At 40.7% G+C, this 20,734-nt stretch overlaps 1 protein-coding gene across 4 annotated transcripts in view; it reads left to right on the top strand.

The window, feature by feature from the left end:
* CTNNA2 (catenin alpha 2) overlaps positions 1–20,734 on the top strand; it is an 814,165-nt gene that overhangs the window by 727,442 nt on the left and 65,989 nt on the right. For all 4 annotated transcript variants that reach the window (XM_074992255.1, XM_074992258.1, XM_074992256.1 and 1 more), the window contains 2 exons: positions 9,576–9,727; positions 17,729–17,842. In XM_074992255.1, coding sequence (XP_074848356.1) covers positions 9,576–9,727; positions 17,729–17,842 — 266 coding nt within the window. The remainder of the gene's footprint in view (positions 1–9,575; positions 9,728–17,728; positions 17,843–20,734) is intronic.

The raw sequence follows: 20,734 nt of genomic DNA on the forward strand, positions 1-20,734 counted from the left end.
ATAATGATAGGTGTAAGGAATTAATCTATTAAGTTGAGCAAAGAGAAGGGCAAATATAGTACCATTTTACAAAGAAACAAAATAAAGGGAAATAGGGACAGCCTGTGGAGTCACAGATCAGTCAGCTTAACTCCTGTACTCTGAAAGACAATGGACCAAATAATTAAGCAATCAATTTACAAATATCTGTAAGATAATAAGATGATAAATGCAACCTAGGTGGAGTTAATATAAGAGAGGTGAAAAACCAGTCAGAAAGCCGTTCCCAGAGAGTAGTTATCAGTGGTTCGTAGCCATGCTGAAAGGGCATAACTAGTGGGGTCCCACATAGATGAATTATGGATCTGGTTCTGTTCAATATCTTCATCAGTGATTTAGATAATGGCATAGAGAGTACACTGATAGGCTGTGTATACACTAGCCCCATCCTTTTGGAAGGGGCATGATAATGAAGACTTTTGACAGATGCTATGGCAGCACCTCATTAGCATAATGATGGCCATGCATGATTTGAAAGTGCCGCTTTCGAAACACACGCTGTCCAAGTAGCTGGGGACCTTTCGAAAGGACTCCCTGATTTCAAAACTCCCGTCTTCCCATTTGGTTTTGGGAAGAAGCATCTTTCAAAGTCAGGAGGTCCTTTCAAAAGGCCCCCATCTAAATGGGCAGCATGCATTTCAAAAGGGGCATTTTCAAATCGTGTGCGGCCGCCATTATGCTAATGAGGCACTGCATATTCATTAGCATCTGCTGAAATCCCTCATTACCATGCCCCTTCCAAAAGGAGGGGGCTAGTGTAGACACGGCCATAATGTCTGCAGATGACACCAAACTGGGAGAAGTTCCAAGTGCTTTGGAGGACAGGATTAAAATTCAAACTGGAGAAATGGTCTGAGGTAAATAGAACAAATGCAAAATACTCTATTTAGGAAGGAACAATCAATTGCATACCTGCAAAATGGGAAGTGACTGTCTAGGAAGGAGTACCGCAGAAAGGGATCTGGGGTAATAGTGAACCACAAGATAAATATGAGTCAGCAATGGAACTCACTTGAAAAAAAAGCAAACATCATTCTGGTAAGACATGAGAAGTAATTCTTTCACTCTGTTCTGTGCCAGTTAGGCCTCAGCTGAAGTATTGTGTGTAGTTCTGGGCACCTCATTTCAGGAAAGATGTGGACAAATTGGAAAAAAAGTCCAGGGAAAAGCAAAAACAATTATTAAAGGTGTAGGGGGCAGAACTGCCCTCGGACTCAATGGAAGTGGTGTGCCACAGGAGGAGAAGGAGGCAGGATGGGGTGGTGCTGCCCCTCTCTCAGCTCGCAAGGTTCTAGCGCACGCTCCTCTTTGGCTGTCCTGCTCCAGGGGAGGAGCAGGACTGCCTCTGCACTCACCAAAAGTGACACAACAAAGCTGGGGAGCAGAGTGGACTGGAGTTGCCTTGCTACACTTTCCCTGCCTCAGCACTGACAGTTGGCGGGTGGAGGGTGGCGGCAGCCCACTGGGTGTGCATATGACCCTTCATGCATCTCCCATGCATCACCTTTGTATGAATTACAGAGAGCATACATGATTCAGTGGTTAGAACAGTAACCTGGGTCTTAGAAGCCTAAGGTTCATTCATATATATTCTGTGAATACTGTTTCACCCTGAAAACTGATGTTGATTTAATGGTATCAATTATAAGTCCTCAGTCAAAGCTCATGTGTTTGATCCTGAGCAATCACACATTACATGAATTGACTTTTCTATGTCTGTTTCTAAAAATGTGTAAAATTGCTTATTGAGAAAGAGAATTGAATTAGCACCAATCCATCAGGAAATATGACAAAAATAATACTTCAGTTTTAATATAAGGGCAACATTGTGTCCAAAGGGGAAAAAAAACACCATGAAAGTTGCATACTTAAAACACATTTCTTAAAAAAGGCAGGAAATACAAATATTAATGTCCCTATGACAAGATTCGTTCAGGCATTTCTTGTGTATTGGATGGTACACATGTAGCAAAATTAACAGAAGTTTCATAATCTTCATAAAGGTAATATAGCATGTTTTCATAAACATTGTTGGGGGAACATTAACGTTGGCCTTTCTTGAGTTTTCTTTAATTAAATGGTCTGTGCACCCACAGCATTAGAATTTTTCTGTCTTTATTGTAAATGGTTTTACTTGGAGTGCTGTAGAAACCATCTTAGAAAAAGCTTTTACACTCTTATCTTCTGAACCAACTAACTTGCAGTGTTCCTACTAACCATCCTCAGTCCTAAGAACATTTACACATAGGCTTAAATTTATGCATCTGATTTTTGTCTTTTGATGTTAGTTGGGGTTACTCACACATTTAAAGTTGATTAGTAACAGAGAGAAAGCTGTGCTAGTCTATATACTATCAAACCAAAAACTCTTTAAAGTGCCACTTTACTGCTTTTTTATTTAAAGTTGAGAACATTTGAGTTTGCACGGTCACAACCCAGGTTCTGATTTCCACTGAGCTTTTGTGAAAATTTAGATTTGTCTCTGAATTCACAGTTGACACTTGTCTCTTCTCTGTACTAAATACACAGAAGCAATCCCTTTTCTCACTCACCCATGAACTTCAAATTCAGATCCAAATGTTCATGGGTCTAGCTGAATTTTGCTTTCAGCTTCTTCTATCTGCATAGGAAAGTCCCAGGCTAGGTCTACACTTGTCCCCAACTTCAAAGGGGGCATGGTAAACAGGGTCGTGGGAGGTTACCAATGAAATGCTGCAGTGAAGATGCAGCACTTCATCAGGCTAATTCTCCCCCATGGCAACTTCCAAGTGTCAAACTTCAAAGTGCCAGCCTACGTGTAGCCGCAGGCACTGCTACTTTGAAGTGCCTTTACTCCTCAAAAATTTGATTACCATGCCCCCTTCAAAGTTGAGGGCAAGTGTAGACCCAGCCTCATGAAAATGAATTGCTAAATGTTGGGCTTGTAGGTGCAAGAAAGGTCTGTATTCCCCATAACTCACTGTCACGAGTTTTTCAGTGTGACCCAAAAAGCCTAACTGGAGAACAGTTAAGGATTTCTTGGCTCAATTTCCAAAAGTGTTACTGTGCTCAACAATAATGTATGGTTAGAGAAACAATGGGGATTTGGAGTTTATTAGTTTAGTGTACTTTTTTATGCTTGTTCAACAACATCCACAACTAAAGCATTGATTGAAAATGCATTTTGACAAGGAAGCCATTCTGAATTTTGTTCTGCACTTTCAAAGGCATATTTAAAGTTGTGTGATAATTGACATCAAGGGACATATTATGGACAAGTGTGGTGGAGTCCAAATGGCTGGAGAGGATATAAGGAGTTTTTGTCACATATCAGCCAATCACAATTGTAATTTTTATGCAAGGACTGCTTCTGACAATATCAGCCCAAAAGGTTTTTAAACCCTGCTGCCTATAGAGGGGTAGAGGACTTTGCTGCTACCCAAAATAAGAAAACATCACTCTTTGTCCTCCTCAAGTGGTTAGATATTTAGGAGCTTTTGACTCAGCCTTTGAGCTAAGAGGTTTAATTCTACACTTGCTGATGTATTTGTATTACCGCCCTGAAAGAGACCATCTTTGAGGCTGGACCCCTGAACAAGCTCTCACTGTAAAGGTGAGAGCCCCTACTGCTTGCCTAAGGAAACGTGTCCCTTAACTTAGAGTCCATGGTACAAGATTCATAAACTACAGTAAACTCTGTCTTAACCAGCATTCTAACCATAAGAACATTTTAGAGACATTTTCCATAAGTACAGTATAGTGAAAATAAATACTAATAAATGCAGCAAATAAACATTGTAAGTTTACAGTGTACAATACTAATGCAGTAGCTAAATAAAGTACTCAGGTTTGTTTCTTTGTTTGTTTCTTAATATCTAATCTTGTTTTTCTTTACTGTTATGAATTGCAAGGTACACCTCTCTATTATTCAGAATATTTGAAAATCTGGCAACCTCCCAGTCCCAGAGCTGCCAGATATGAGTTTACTGTACATGCAGTTAAGCTAGCTGGCAACGTGGCAGCAGAGACTTATACTGGGCAAATGTGGGTTACACACTTCCATGAGCTGAAGAATTTATGTAGACACAATGGCTACGTCTACCCTTTCAGAAGGGGCATGGTAATGAGCGAGGTGGAAAGATGGTAATGAGGTGCTTCGATGAATATGCAGTGCCTTATTAGCATAATGGTGGCTGCGTGCAATTTGAGAGCACCCCTTACAAGTTGTGCACTGCCCGTGTAGACAGGGGCCTTTCAAAAAAAACCCCTGGACTTTGAAAGCCCCTTCTTCCTAAAACCAAATAGTAAGAAGGGCCTTTCGAAGTCCGGGGGGTCCTTTCAGAAAGCCCCTATGTACATGGGTGGCACACAATTTGAAAGCAGTGCTTTTGAATTGTGCACAGCTGCCATTATGCTAACGAGGTGCTGCATATTTACGGCAATGTCTCATTAGCATCTTCCCAACTCGCTCACTACCGTGCCCCTTCCAAAAGGAAGGGGCTAATGTCTATGTAGCCAGTGATCTCTGTGCTCCAGTGAGAACCGTCTTGCCCCAGTCTGGATTATTATAGAGCTATTGCTTATTTTAACACTTTGCAGCTTGATGCAAATGAACAGTCTTGAAAACGCCCATCATTCTGCATATTCAAATGCTCATTTGCATATTAACAGCAGAAAACAAGCAGTGAAGATGTGGTTCAGCTGGCAAAAACCCGCTTTGCTGGCAGCCGCTTATCCCTGATTTTTTTCCAGGGATAAGGGGGCTGGTGACAGAGGTGGTTTCTGCTGGCAAAACCACATCTTCATTGCTTTTTTTCCTGCTGTGATTATGCAAATGACCCACACAAATTATGCAAATGAGTGGGCATATTGAATTTTCAAGACTGCTTACTTGCTTCAAGCTGCCAGCACTAAGGGTGAGTGTACCACCAGCCTTTAAGAATATCGGAATAGCCATACTAGGTCAGATCAAAGGTCTCTCTACCCCAGTGTCCCGTCTTCTGAGCATGGCCAATGCCAGGTGCCCCAGAGAGAATGAACAGAACACGTAGCCACCAAGTGATCCATCACCTGCCCCCCACCAGTGCCCATTCCCAGCTTCTGACAAACAGCAAATGTGCAATTGGGTTCTGTTGTGGTATATTAGGTAAATGTAAGAGTTTCAAACTATTTGACTACATTTACACTGTGTCCATAACTCAAAATAAGATATAAAATGTGTGCTATGCAAATTGCATATCCTATTTCCAGTTAATTTCAAAATAAACTATTCTGACGTTTGATGCTGTCTACACAGAGCCAGACGTCGAAATATTACACTATTTTGAGGCATCCCTTCGTCTTCCTGCAATGAGGCATAGAGGGATGATGCAATAGGCTGCTTGGTATTTCGAAAAATATTTCAAAATACTGGGCGCATTTAATAGATGCGGGGTTGCTATTTCGGGATATGTCAGTATACTAAAATAACTCTGCAGTATAAACATAGCCTATCAAACAAAAATTCAATATGCACGTTATTGGTTGTGCTTCTTATCAAGTGCATTTTGCTGAACAAAGCCTCTGTATCTGCCTTTTAAATGTTTTAAAGTACATATTTCCATGGTACCAGAGGAGCAGTCATGATTTATCAAATAAATAATCCCTTATGAATACTCGAAGGCAATATTCTTTGAAGTCCACATAAGTAAAGCTACAGTTTCAGTGAGTCTCTTCTCATGATCATGCTAGTTTGAAATACACATTACAGAGTTCCTTTTTTTTTTTTCCATGCCTCACAGACTATGGATCAAGTGAAGTTGTAAGAAAAAAAAATCTCTGTATAAATAGACATAGCCAAACTATAACTATAAATTGAAGTCCATAATACAGGCAGGGGAATGAAGAAATAAAATAATAGGACAACCTATGTGGGATCGTTTGGGGAAAATTTCCCACCAATGAGCTCTTTTTGGCTATGGAACAGTTAAACTCCTTAAGGAAGCTGCAGGTGATTTTATTTGATTCACTTCAAAGTGAAACAGTGAAAGCTTTCAGATATGCAGAAGAATCCTACATTGTGTCGAATAGGTGACCATATAGGTCTTTTCCATCCCTTCTATTGTACTGTTTAACGTCTTCGTTAATTATTTGGATGAGGGGGTGGATTGCACCCTCAGAAAGTTTGTGGGTGACACTAAGCTAGGGGGACAGGTAGATATGTTGAAAGGTAGCGAAAGGGTCCAGAGTGACCTGCATAAATTAGAGGATTGGGCCAAAAATAATCTGATAAGATTCTACGAGAACAAATGCAGAGTCCTGCCCTTGGGACAGAAGAATCCCAAACTTTGTAGACTGTGGACTGACTGGCTAAGCAGTAGTGCAGCAGAAAAGGACCTGGGAATTAGAGTGGATGAGAGGCTGGATATGAGTCAACAGTGTGCCCTGGTAGCCAAGAAGGCTAATGGCGTATTGGTGTGCATTAGGAGGAGCATTCCCACCAGATCTAGAGAAGTTATTCTTTCCATCTACTTGGCTCTGTTGAGGCCTCATCTAGGGTATTTCATCCCCTAGTATAGAAAGCATGTGGATGTTAAGAGGGTCCAGTGAAGGGCAACAAAACAGATTAGGGGGCACATGACCGATGAAGAGAGGCAGAGGGATTTGGGCTTATTTATTTTGCAGAAGAGAAGAGTGAGGGGAGATTTGATAACAGCCTTCAACTTCCCGAAGGGGGGTCTAGAGAAGGTGAAGAGAGGCTGTTCTCAGTAATGAGGGATGGCAGAACAAAGAGCAGCCATCTCAAGTTACAGAGGGAGAGGTGTAGGTTGGATATTAGGGAAAGCGATTTCAGCAGGAGAGGAGTGAAGCGTTACCTAGAGGGGTGGTGCAATCTCCATCCTTAGAAGTTTTTAAATCTCGTCTTGACATAGTCCTGGATGGGACAATTAAGTTAGAGGTGATCCTGCTTTAGGCCAGGGGCTGGACTCAATGACCTCCTGAGATCCCTGCCAGCCCTAGGATTCTATGATTGTATGTATTTAAAAAAAAAGTGTCACCATCCTCTGACATAATATATAGTTGGGGGTTAGGCAGAATAAACTGTGTTTTGAGTGGATTTATTCTTTTAACAGTCTCCACTAAAGCAAGTCATGTCTAACGAATAGCAATTAATATCAGAGTTTCTCATGCCACATTCAGATTAGAAGGAATACATTAAATCATGCATAAACCTCAGAAATGGAAAAATTTAATCTGTGGTTGCTGTTGGTTCTTCTGAGAGTTCATTTCTGTGCATACTATTGATGGAAGTTTCTCTTGCATACAGACTGCAGGACTGGGTCTTTGGTGAGAAATAAAGAGAATGAAAAAGAATAAAAGAGCAAAAAAAGGATTCAGTGATATTAGAAATCCTTTGGGACAGGAATTTCCAGTTTTGTCCTGAGTTTATAGAGCACCTGGTATAACAAGGTCTTGATAGGAGGTTCTAGATGCTACCATAGTGCAAATAACAAATAATAATAATAATAATATCTGTGTAAGTAAAGTATGGTCGATTATTTTTTAAATCTATTTACCTCAAGCCTGAGCCAAAGCCCTCTGAAATCAGTGGGGATGGATCAGGCCATGTGTTGCTTATATTTGTTACATAGCAGTGGTTCTCAGCCAGGGGTACATATATCCCTTGGGGTATTCAGATGTCTTCTGGGGGTACATCAACTCATCTATTTATTTGCTTAGTTTTACAAGACACTTACATAAAAGCATTGTTGAAGTTACTACAAACAAATATCATTCAATGACTTCTTTGTATGGCTCTGAGTTTTACACACCAAAATTTAAATACAATATTTATATTCTAATTAATTTCTTTTGTAATGCTATAGCAAACAGGAGAAGGTAAGTGATTTGTCAGTAATAGTGTGTTGCCACACTTTTTTATGTTAAGGTTTGATTTTGGAAGCAAGTATTTTTTAAAAGTGAGGTGAAACTTTGTTCTTCCATGCTCCCATTGGATGCCTGAAAGGCTACACTTATCTGGAAGGGTTGAGAACCACTGTTGTGTAATATTCAGGCATTTATGCAGAAAATGTTTTCAGAAGTTCTGTAATACTGAACGTACTAGTAACACTACAGTGCAGTACAACTTGCTCTGATACGGTAGAACAAATGTGTTGCAAAGGTGGAAAAATTGTGTGTCAAAAATTACAGATACTGGGGGTACTTATAATTCATTCATTTAAAAAGGGGCACTTCAAAAAAGAAAGGCTGAGAAACACTGTTATATAGTTTGTATGGTCACAATCCTACCAACATTCATGGATATGATTAACTTAAAGGCGGTATCTACAACTGCATTACAAAAGCAAATACACTGCTTTTCTTCTTTTGCAGTCAGTAGGATTACTCATGTATTTAAATGCCTGTAGAATGTGGCTTAGCTGGACAAAGCACTGATTCTGGGAACATTTAGTACTCCGTACAGAGCCAGTGACTGTAGCTTTAATGGACGGTTTGGGGTTTGTACAGTTACTCCAGTGACAAAAGCAATAGAAATTCCTATAAATTGCCCAAATAAATTAACAAACAAACAAACAAATAAAGTTTTCATTATGTATGTGTTCATAGAGCATATCTATATCCCAGTTATTAACACCTGGAAGGAATTGTTATATCAGCTAATATCTTTCATTTTACAAACATTATTATGATGAGGAACCAGAGTGCACTCGTAGGCGATATCTCCACACCAGCGTTATTTCTGTATAAGCTGTTCTGGAATAGCTTATTCCAAAATAGTGTAGCTACTCACAAAATGCATTTTGAGGTAGAGCATCTACACACCATAGAGCCTATTTTAAAACAGAGTCATTGGACAAACTATGGCACTATTCCATGTCCATATGGTCCCTATTTTGAAATACTTATTTTGAAATAGACGCTATTCCTCGTAAGTGAAGTTTACCACTTTCGAAATAACACTTCCGCCATTTCAACATAATTTCAGTGTAGAGGTTGGCCTAGTTATTTCAAAATAGCAGTCACTATTTCAAACTTTGCTGTGTACACATACACTTAATGTACCTTGAGAAATATCCATTTTCCAAATTTTTTCAGTCTAAGAATGCTCTGTGTTGTGGGGACAGAGGAGAGCATCACTGATTGGGGAAGTACTGGCCACAGCACATTTTAGTCATTTTGCATGAATAACATTGTACTAGCATAAATTCCAAGTTGTAATTTTCTAAGTGTGCTTCTGAATGCATTTTACTGACATCTGAGGTGAGTTAGAGTCTTAAAAATGACAGTGAATCATTCTTTGTTAAAGAATTTTTAATCCTTTGTCATATAATTGCAGGTAAGTACATACCTTTCTTTCTGTCACAAAATGTGACAGAAAGCCTTGCACGCCTCAAACTCTGCACAAATCTAGTCAGTGAACCTTCCTTTCTGGGGCTTAAAGGTAGGACAGGAGCGTGTTTCATGTCCGCTGGAAAGTATTTATGCTCAAGGGCAAGGAAAAACTATACACGAAAAAAGATCTGTAATCATGCTGCCTTTTGTTTTGTTTAATATAGTTATGCCACGTTTTGCTGAACAAGTGGAGGTTGCCATTGAAGCTTTGAGTGCGAATGTCCCACAGCCGTTTGAAGAGAATGAATTCATAGATGCCTCCCGCTTGGTTTATGATGGAGTTCGTGACATCAGGAAAGCTGTTCTGATGATAAGGGTATGTAAGGCACCTGGGAAATAAAAGTTGGCGCTTAAATGAAAGTACAGTGTCCTAGAAGTGGAGAGTAATATAAAACTGCCTGGTACCTACATTATTTAATAATCAAGAAAGATCATTTGACATGGAAATGAATGAACACACTTTTTTGCAGCAGAACGCTCTTGTTAGTAATGAGATTAGATTATTGTAACGTTTGTTGGTGCGTCTGGGAGTTGTAAAAGTAAAGGAGCAGTAGCAGAGCATACAGCCACATGTATTGTTACTAGGTCTGTGTACCTGAATTGTTACATATTGCACCCTATTGTTCTGCATTCTGGTCTCTTTAGAACTGGGTTTGATGCTTGACATTACACAGGATTTAGTTTACGGAGCCCTGTGCTCCCAAAGAAATAGAAAAAAAAGCACCAAAAGTATTTTTGTTAATTACCTAGGATAGTATTTGATCACAGTTCTCTGCAAAGGCAAGGCCTAGTCCAACAGAATTATTTCAGTTTTCATGCAATTGTTTTGTTAAGAACTTACTTGTTTACGTGGAAAATTTTCTTATTAATCTCTGCATATATCTAGGGTGTGAGGTGGGTGTTGTTAACAACTAAATGAGTAAATAAATTACCTTGCTGCTCCATTGAGCAATGTTTATGCAGGTAAAGAAAATGCCACCTGAATGTTGAGTAGTCAATGTAATTTAATCAGGCATCCTTTTTTCATAATAAGATAGGCAATATGCTAATTGGGAGATAGGTGTGTGTCACCACAGCCTCATCATAGAGAGCTTGGCCTATGTCACAACTGAGCTCCTGTTAGAAATCAACAGAAAACGTGGTTTCATAGGACTGGTAAAAATCAAATCTCAGACCCAGTGAAAGTTATGGAAACAAAGCATCAGTGAAAACACTACAGAGAATCTGAAACACAGGGGAAAAAATTCCCTGCTTAACCAACTGGCAGTGTTGAAACACCAGTCCTCAATTTGAGTAGCTTTCAGCAAGTTGGTAACCATGGAATGGCTGTAACTAAATCAGCACTGATGAAAAACCCAGAAGAACTGGGGAGGGCGGCTGTCAGATCGCTCCAAAAATGGCTTTTTAAATCATCTGCCACTACCTGCTACACATGTAACACAAGGTATTTAGCCACTTACCTTTATATGTGCAATGCACATGGGTTACATTCCAATGCCTAATGCCAAACCCAGGGTGCTGGAAATGTAGGCTTGGAAAGGCAATCCTCTGCCTAACAGCAGGCATATACAACCCCATCACACAGAGGGAAATTAAAGGATCATAATGTTACAGGATCAGCCCATCTCTGACTGTCCCCTTTCCCGTTGTATAAGCTGTCACTTAAATTAGGATTCTTAGCTACCCTGTGCAGAAAACCCTCAATTCCAGCACTCTCCTGGCACAGCAGGACTCTGCTGGATGTGTTACCAATGCAGCCTTTATTCTTTCATTGGAAAGGGTTCAATGTTTTTCTTAACACTGAAATGCCTTGTAAACCCTAGGAAAGTGTCCTGATTTACATTTTCCATTGTATCATTCTGCTGCTTTTCAGTTCTGCATGTCATCTTAGCTGGTGAATTCTGCAGAGCTACATTATGCAATCAGTGTAAAAACTTCCTTCCAAACATTAACAAATAGGTGGACTCTCATGGGCATTTGTCGTCCTGACGAAATTCAAGCTTGTTTTGTTGGTGCGAAGATGGATGGCAGGATAGATTATTTTGCAAGTTCAGTGGGGCAACTCAAATGTATAAAGTTACACATGTCCATCTTTGCAGGAACAGTCTTACTGATAGAGTTAATGGACACGGTGTCAGACAGAAATGTGATTTTTCAGTCGGAACTGCATCTCTGTAGCAAATCCATCCAACCAACTGCAAGGCAGACGAAATTGGCTTCTGTAAATGATATTGGGTACTAGAAGTGCTAGTTTTCCCACACTGCCTTGCTTGCTTGCTTTGCTTCAGTTATGACCTGAGAATCATCTATATGAATAAAAATGTACTGTAGTCATCCGTCATGATGTCTGCTAAGATAATACAATTTTCTTGTCAATTTACTTGTCCTTTAGGTGCCAAACAGATAATTTCCAACTGTTACATAATAATGAGAAGTGATCCAGAATCCAATAATAGTAAGAGATATCAGATCCATAAAATAAATATTGTGTTGCAATTAAATGTACAGTGAACACTTACTTTAAAAACAATCTCTGAAGTATTTCTACCCAGTGATGAAGTTAGGTTCATATACCCCTCTGATTTGTGCTTTATACCTTCTCTCTGGTTTAACAGGACTTTTAATCTTGTTGGAGCATCTGACAGAAAAAATAAATGTCACACAGCAATTCCTCATGTTGAATAGTAAAAAAGAGGAAGCCGTGCTAGTCTATACACTATCAAAACAAAAAGCAGTCAAGTAGCACTTTAAAGACTAGCAAAATGGTTTATTAGGTGAGCTTTCGTGGGACAGACCCACTTCTTCAGACCATAGGCTTTGTTGCAGGGAAAGGTTCGGCACATTAACACATGGTTTAAATCAGACAACCTCCCAACCTCATGAGGATCCTCACTAACAGCCACAGTCTATACCCCAGGAATACCAGTCCTGGAACCTTTCCCTGCAACAAAGCCCGCTGCCAGCTTTGTCCACATATCTTCTCTGGAAATACCATCACTGGACCTAACCAGGTTACTCACAGAATCATGCGCACTTTCTCATGCTCCTGTACTAACATCATATATGCCATCATGTGCCAACAGTGCCCAGATGCTTTTTATATTGGACAGACTTCTGACTCCCTTAGATAAAGGGTCAATGGGCACAAAACAGACATCAAAACACTCCAGATCCACAAACCAGTTAGTCAACATTTTAATGGAATGGGGCATTCTGTCAATGACCTAAAGGTATGTGTGTTACAGAAAAGGAATTATCGCACCGTTTTGGAAAGAGAAACAGCCGTGCTGGCTTTTATATTCAAATTCAGCACATTAACACATGGTTTAAATTGTGATGGGAACTTTCTGAGTCACTATAGGGGCTTGTCTGCATACTTGGCTCACTCTAATTCTTGACCTTCCCCCCCACCCCTCCACTCTCTGATTTGCTCACCTTGATTATCTTTTTCTGATTTGTCCTCCTTGCTTACTGTTTTTGGTTCTCTGTGCCTTAAATATTGAGTCTGTTCTGGTCTGGCTATGGTCTGAAGAAGTGGGTCTGTCCCACGAAAGCTCACCTAATAAACCATTTTGCTAGTCTTTAAAGTGCTGCTTGACTGCTTTTTGTTTTGATAGCAGTTCCTCATGTGTATGTCACAGAAGAATGGAATTTTCCAAGACAATTGTTTCATTCCATGGAAAAAATAAATCGAGCACTTTTGAACTAATTTTCTTTGCATTATTGTGTTTAATAAAGGGAAGGAAAAAGGGTTTTTTATTTGTTTGTTTTGGTTTGGTTTGTTTACTGTCCTTAAGGAAGAGAAAAGAGAATCATTATAGTATTGGGGAACATTAATAACATCAGTATAGAAAAAAAAATCCTTCCTCTAAGCTTGGAAAAAAACTAATAGTAGCATAACTTTAGGAATATAATTATGGAGGTTGGAATGAAGATAGAAAATGTCTTAATTCAGTCATCTATCACTGTCTAGGGATCCTGTTACACACTTTTTTTTTCATAGCTACTGATGAGCTTTCCCTAGTTATTGGAATGAAAGCCATTGTACAGTTAGCAAGAGGTACAACAGCATCTTTTTCATGTTTGAATGAGCAGCAGGTTGACTATTTCATTCTCAGATGAGAACTTTGCTACCATCATCTGTGCCATTCTTATCTCAAGATTAGCTACTGCAATAGGCTCTATGTGTGATTAAAACCTAAATATGTTTGGAAATTGAGCTAGTGCAAATTTATTAAATTATTATGATTGTGATTGTGATTATGTATTTATTTATTTGTTTGTTACATTATTAAGATGAGTGTCTTCTGATGACACTAGAGTTCCATGGGTGCGTACTGGCTACCTGTTGGTTTTTAGACAGAATGTAGTGTGTTAGTTTTGACTGAGTAAACTCTAAACAGCCAAAGATCTGTTGTGAGATTACCCCTCTTCTTGCCAGTCAGGTAACGTTTCAGTCAGCTAAGATGCTGCCATCAGGAGAGTCTCTATTAGGATCTCTTCATTATGGAATTAGTTCCCTCTTGGTCCACAATACAATGACTGTACAAGGCACACACCAAGGCCTTTGTACTCTCCCTAGTATTTGGACAGCAGAAAGAATTCTAAGTGTGTCTAGTTCGTGATAGGAAAAGAAAGTGATATCAGGTGTTTTTTTTTTTTTTATTTCTTGTTAAGAGTTTTTGGACTGGTTTGTTGAAGTTATAGCAATGCTGGATTTATTAAGATAATTGCCTTTCTTGCAGTTGTCAAATACACATAAAACTATGGATGAGTGGTTTTTTTTATCTTTATAAGATATATTTAAACTGGTAAAGACCAAGCACACCTTTCAAGTCTGCTTATATAGACATTTTTTCATCTTCTTATGCATGTGCCATTATTCCCTCTGGTTTATGGTAGAGTCACATGGAAAATAGGATAGACTTAGATTGGTAAAGAGTATTTTGCTTCCAGTACAGTTTGCTAACATTGACTGATCTTGCTTTCCCTGCCCGCAGTGACTGATGCAATTTGGACTTAAAATTAGTGTCTTACTACTGCCTATAGTAAAAAGTTCAAATCTTTACAGGATTTAGTCAGTCCTTCTTTCTTCTAAAGTAGATTAATCAAGTTCCAGCCTTTGTTGTGTGCCTCAGAGATTAGATTTTAATAAACAAGATGCTGTCTGCTGTCCACAGACCTGAAAGATCCCATGGTATTTTGTGTAAGACCCTGTCTAAGGAATGGACTTTAAAATCAAAGTATGTGTTGTGTTAAAATGTAGTTTATATCTCTTTACCTTGTTTCCTAGCAAACTGAAGAGAGAGTTCGTATTTGGAGGTATACCTAAGAGAGCAGGTTGTGGAAAGGCAATGTTGCAATAGTAAATAACCTGGAGAGACAGATGATGAGTCAGTTTTAGGCCCCGGTTTTCAAAAATGCTTTCACATTTATGTGCATGCCTGGCTTGGTGGGTGTGAAGCTGGTCACATGCGAATGTGTATCAGGCACATTTCAGAGTGGATCTAAAATGAGCTGATCACGACTGTTGATCTCACTACAGAAAAACATTGTCTTCAGAGGAAATCAGTGAGACTTCATTCTCCAGAGTTGAAACCTCTTACCAGAAAACAGGATAAATGTCTAAATGTCTAAAGGTAGCTTGGGATCAGATCTGAGCTGTGCGTGGAGGAGGTATTTCGGTTTCATATAACTGCAATAGGATGTTTCACAAAAATGCCACTTGTTTTGCATCATTAGGTGTTATGGAATTTTCTTTTTAAGTCCACCCCCTAAACCAAAGTGGATGGGGGTTTTCCCTTCCTTTGAGGACAGTGGTTTGTAAGACAACAAATGTGATATAATTAATCAGCCACTGTGTTTTGTTTCAGACAGGCCTGCTGAAAGGAGGGGGGGACAAAGGAGACACCCCAGGGCCCTGTGACACAAAAAGGCTCAGAGCTCCTAGGAGCCCTAAGCCCTTTAAATCGCTGATGGAGAACTCCACAGTGTGTTCTGGGGCGGGTCTTAGGGCTGCCTGGGGCACAGAGCACTCCTGGCAGCACTCAGGCCTGCGGGGAGGGGCAGGCCACGTCAGGGTCACCCTCCCACTCCGGCCCATCTGTCACAGGGGCCTGGCAAGGCTGTCAGCCCTGCTGGTTTAAGATGCTTTCTTAGCAGTGAAACACTTCAATGCAGAGCTTTCTGAGCATGCCTTATGTCTTTCACAGACTTCCTCCTGGGTCCTATGTTGATGTCATTTGTCCATATTCTTTTGATGATTGTCCCAGCCTGTTCTGTCAGGGCTGGATTATCACAGCCTTTTCTTGGCTGTTTAGGACACTTACAAGAACCCCTTAATACCCTGCAACTTTGGCTGTGGGAAACTACTTGCCTAGTATTGTCACCTGTGATCAGCTAGGATTGGAGGGAACTGAAAGGAACAGGAACGAGGAACAGTTCTGATTCCACACTCTATTTGACAGCCACTGTAGCTGGCTGAGTGACTGATGCGCATGAAATGAACTGATTCACAAGAAGCACCCAGAGCAAGGATGACCTGATGAAAAGCTGGACTTGGAGTAAGAAGTCCTCTTGTGGTTTGTCCCTGGGATGGTTTGTCTACATACTGCCCTTTATTGAGAGCAGATTTTAGCGTCACACTCTAGTTGTCAGGCAGTTGAGAAATTACTGTAGCACATACAATTAACAGAACCAGACAGTGGGATGTTCTCATAGAATCATTTAAGTCTAAGATTGGATGAGACCTCAGGAAGTCCTGTCCTGCTACATGAACTATTTGTATGTGCATCCTGTCAGCGATTCTTAATTCACATTCTAGAAGCCAAATGAAGATGACCCTTTTTGTTTTTCCTGTCATGTGCACATAACCATATAGGAAGCAGAGGAACTGAATTTTATTCTAAACTATGATGTGCACTTCATGTTGGAAATCAGACTCTATTCTTAATATAGTCAAATAACCCATGATGTTATGTTTGAGGACGTTATCCGAGAGGCACTGCAGCAGTTCCTACAGGACAAGACAAAAAATGTAATCATAACTAACAGTGGTTAGCACCTTGCTGTCAGTTGCAAAAAACGCCACCAAGCATGGATACGAATATGGACACTTCCTTCCATTGACATAGTCTCTCCAAGTTAATAGAGAAGCTGTCAAATCTGCAGCTATCCACTTTATATCTGTGGACCATGTTTGTGGTTGTGGATCATAGATTGGATGTGGATACAACTTTTGTATCCATGCAGGGCTCTAAAGATATTGATAGGGTAGTGAGGGGAAGATTTTACTATGACAATGATGATCACTGTTCTACGTCGTTATTATAATTATTTATTTGGATAGGGTAGCTCCTAGGACTATTATTAATTATCCAGTATTAGACAATATATTGTTAAATACTGATATTGTTAAAATATTAATAATTTATTGGTACATTTATATTTGGTCATTGTGTTCCCCACCACACCTCCAATTACAATACCAGACCACACATTTGGTGGAAAACAATTGTAAAACATGCTAAGAAATAAATAGATTCGTTGGACGCTATGTTGAAGAACCTCGTGGCAATATAAATATAACAAAAGCTAATTGGTTCCCCCACCACACACTGCTCCCAGAAGAGCTCACATTACTTCTACCCACCCTGTCCAAAAAGCATTTCTCTTGGGCAATGGAGAAAAGATATGTCTTGCAAAGTGCCCTGAAAGCCAACAATCTTTCACTCAATGGGTCTGGGGGAGAAGTAAATTCTGAAGGCCTATGACTATTCAATGGTTAGTTTCCATTACCACCAAGATGGCCTATTACATAATCTTATATCTGGTTTTAAAATAGTTGACCACATCATCTATGCATTTGGTTTGAGGAGTTCTCTTTTTCTACCAATCTGTTTGTTATGTATTCCCAAAGACTTACTTTCTCTCTTGAAGGCTATGCTATAATAATATTAATCTGCTGTTATAGACCAATTAGCATTATTTTGAAACATTGCATTCCAGCAGTAGTACATCCAAAAGATGTACTTCCATGACGCCACATTCATCATATTAACTGTGTTAAGAAAAATCTGACAAAGGTGATGATGAATGTCATTAGTGAAAGAAACCAGAGTTGAAACTGCTTACTTTTTTAAACAATTCAATTTCAGGTTCTGACTGCCCGGACAGACAAGTTAATTTAAAAGAAAAAGCATTTTCTAGCCAGGTAGTCGATGAAATAAGAACTTACTATATGCCAGAGTTTGTCATCTCTTTTATAAACCTGTCATTGCTGCCTCCTCCTCTCTCTCTCTTTCTCTCTTTTTCCTAGACCCCTGAAGAGTTAGAGGATGACTCGGACTTTGAACAAGAAGATTATGATGTTCGCAGCCGAACGAGTGTTCAGACTGAAGATGACCAGCTTATTGCTGGGCAGAGCGCAAGGGTAAGTATAAAATCTGTGTGTAACGTCAACTCTGGATCCAGCTCCAAATGAAAGTTATGCCTCTGAAAGCAAATTGGGTAATTTTAAATTGTTGGGGTCACTTCAGCAAGAAGACTGGCAATTTTGGTTTTCAGGCGTAGATATGTATTAGGTCTTTTCACTTGTCGTGCATTTGGAAAGAACCGAGTTCATTATCTGATTTTTGTCAGGAGTATGTGATGTCTGGCATCAGGAATTTGCTCAAACTAGAACTATAGCAAAATACTGTAGTTCTACTGTGCACAATTGCAATGCACTGTGTCTGTGAGGATTCAGGAAATGTAACACAGGCAAACTGTAAGGAAACAGGGTGCAGCATTTGTCATGTTTCTCAATATGCTGATTCTCTAGGAAGGCTGGTTAAGGTGCTGAGTACTCACTGAAATCTAATTGTAATTGAAGACATTTCTTACTGAGTCAATGTAATTCTACCAGAGCAATTATATCATGATAAACTGGAGGCATTGTGATTTGTGACCTTAGCGTATGCATGGGTGTTGCAAATGGAGCTGACAAGTGCTTCAGGGGTCAGAGATGATGGAGAAATAAAGCTGGTTGACCCTCAGGATTATTCCAGCTTTTGATTAATGTTTACCTTTTGCTATGTAGACTGCTCAGTTCAGATAAGAAATCAAGTGAATATTGTGTTGTTAACAAATCACATGAACATGCATTTGACTGCAAAGAGAGTTTAAAATGTCTTTTTTTAAAACCTGGTACAGCAGCCGTGGAAAGGTATTTTGGAGAACTGGAGAATATACATCTTAATTTTATGACAATTGCGGGTGCCTCTACCTCTGTGGGAAGGAAAAGAAGCAACGATCTTAAACTGCAGCAAGGGAGGTGGAGGTTGGATGTCAGGAAAAACTTCCGAACTGTCAAGGTGGTTTAAACATTGGAATAAATTGCCTAGGGAGGTTGTGGAATCTCCATCAGTAGGGAGATTTAATAGCAGGTTCGATAGACATCTATCGGGGATGGTCTAGACAGGGCTTGGTCCGGCCATGAGGGCAGGGGACTGGACTGGATGACCTCTTGAGGTCTCTCCCAGTTCTAGTGTTGTATAATCCTATATTCTTGTTTATGGTGGGTTATTTATTTTTCATACAGATGAAAAGAGAGTTACGAGGGGAATCAAACTGGAAACACAATAGCCTAGATGGGGAGCATCCCAAAAAGTCCTGAAACACCATAGCCAGGTTAACTGCAGCAACTTCCTGGACCCAACCAAGTTTAGCTATTTGCCAAGGCCAAGAATATGGAGAGCAAAAGGTATTCAAAATGAAGAGGGAAGCTCTCTGCTGCTGTAATTTGACACAGACTGAAGGAGGAGCAGGGCCTGCAGCAAACAGACTATAAATTGGTCCCCAAGTGATGGGAGTCACTGAGGGTCTGTCATATCTACCTTGAGGGAAAACCCAGATATAGGCAAAATTGCTTGCACACAGAGCTCTTTGTTTTATATTAATGGCTAAGTTTTGTGAACCTTTAGCAAACAAATCCTGCTTTGTTCTGAAGAAATTGCTTCTGTAGTACTGCAAGCTACTGCTGCCCAAAGGGTCCTGGAGGAAAACACTAAATCTGTTAGGCCTACTAAGTACTGAGGCTGTTAACCTGAAGGATTGGAACTCAGAGACCCAGTCAAAGAGAGATCAGATTCACAGGATTCCCTTTACAGAGAGGTGGAGGAGCAGGCCTGTCACTTAAAAGGGGAGCACTTAGGGGACAGGCAAAGGGTCTCAGAAGAAGCAGTGGGCCCAGGGAGCCTGGCAGATGCCTGAGAGGTTTTTGTGGTTTAAAGCAGAGATGGGTGATAATTTTTGATGGGGAAACACTCCAAGCATTTGGTAAGTGGTCAATGGCTGCGCTATTCTGATCTTGATGGAGGTGCGGGATATGAGATGGAGATTTGGTCCAAAGGAAGCTAGGGGTAGGGAATTTGAGTGCAGGAGGGGGTTTGGGGTCTGGGAGAGCGATTTGGAGAAAGAGTGGGCTGTGACCTGGGGCAGGGGACTGGTATGAGGAGGGGAGGCAGGGCCTAGGAGAGGTATTGGTGCAGAGGAGGATTCTGACCTGGAAGAGAGGTGTAGGAGGGGATGCAGGGTCTGGGAGTGGGTTGTGACCTGGGGCAGAGGTGAAGGAGGAATGGAAGGCAGGAGGGGTTTATAACCTTAGGTAGGGGATTAGGGTGCAGGGTCTGGGAGAGGATATGGGTATGGGTGCAGGACAGAATTCTGACCTGGAGGAGGGGTGTTGGAAGGGGGTTCAATGTCTGGAGGAGGGGTACAAGATGGGGATGCAGTGTTTGGGAGAGGGTTATGACACTTGGGCATGGGGGTGCAGGGGTCTAGGTTGTGACCTGCAGTAAGGGTTATGAATGCAGGAGGGGTATGAATGCAGGAGCATGGGTACAGAGGGTTCAGGGTTTTGCCCTAGTGTACGGGTGCAGGATGGGCAGAGAGCTGGGGTGTGGGAGCAGGTAAGGTGCCAGACGCAGGCACTGGTCAGGAAGCGCTTACCTACACAGCTCCTGGCCAGCACCCAGCAGGTCCCTCAGAGGCTCCCTGCCTGCTCCACCTCCTCATGTCGCTCAAAGCAGCCGGCTGCAGGGGCCTGGTGCATCACTCACCTTTAAAGCAGGATAAAAGTACAGAGGACATAGCCTCCTGGCCCCTCTTGTTCCAGCACTCCTGTACACCAGCTGTTGGAGAATCATGCCTTATAGGATTCCTTATTGGAGAAAAGCTGGAACTTAGAGGGTAGAATTGATTTGTATAACACACCTACTCCATAAAAGCTGTTAGTGTTTCAGTGGAAGGCTTAGTGTCTGTCTTTGATGGGAGATAAAACCTG

The sequence above is a fragment of the Carettochelys insculpta genome, chromosome 4, assembly GCF_033958435.1.
Source record: "Carettochelys insculpta isolate YL-2023 chromosome 4, ASM3395843v1, whole genome shotgun sequence".
NCBI classification, from domain to species: domain Eukaryota; kingdom Metazoa; phylum Chordata; order Testudines; family Carettochelyidae; genus Carettochelys; species Carettochelys insculpta.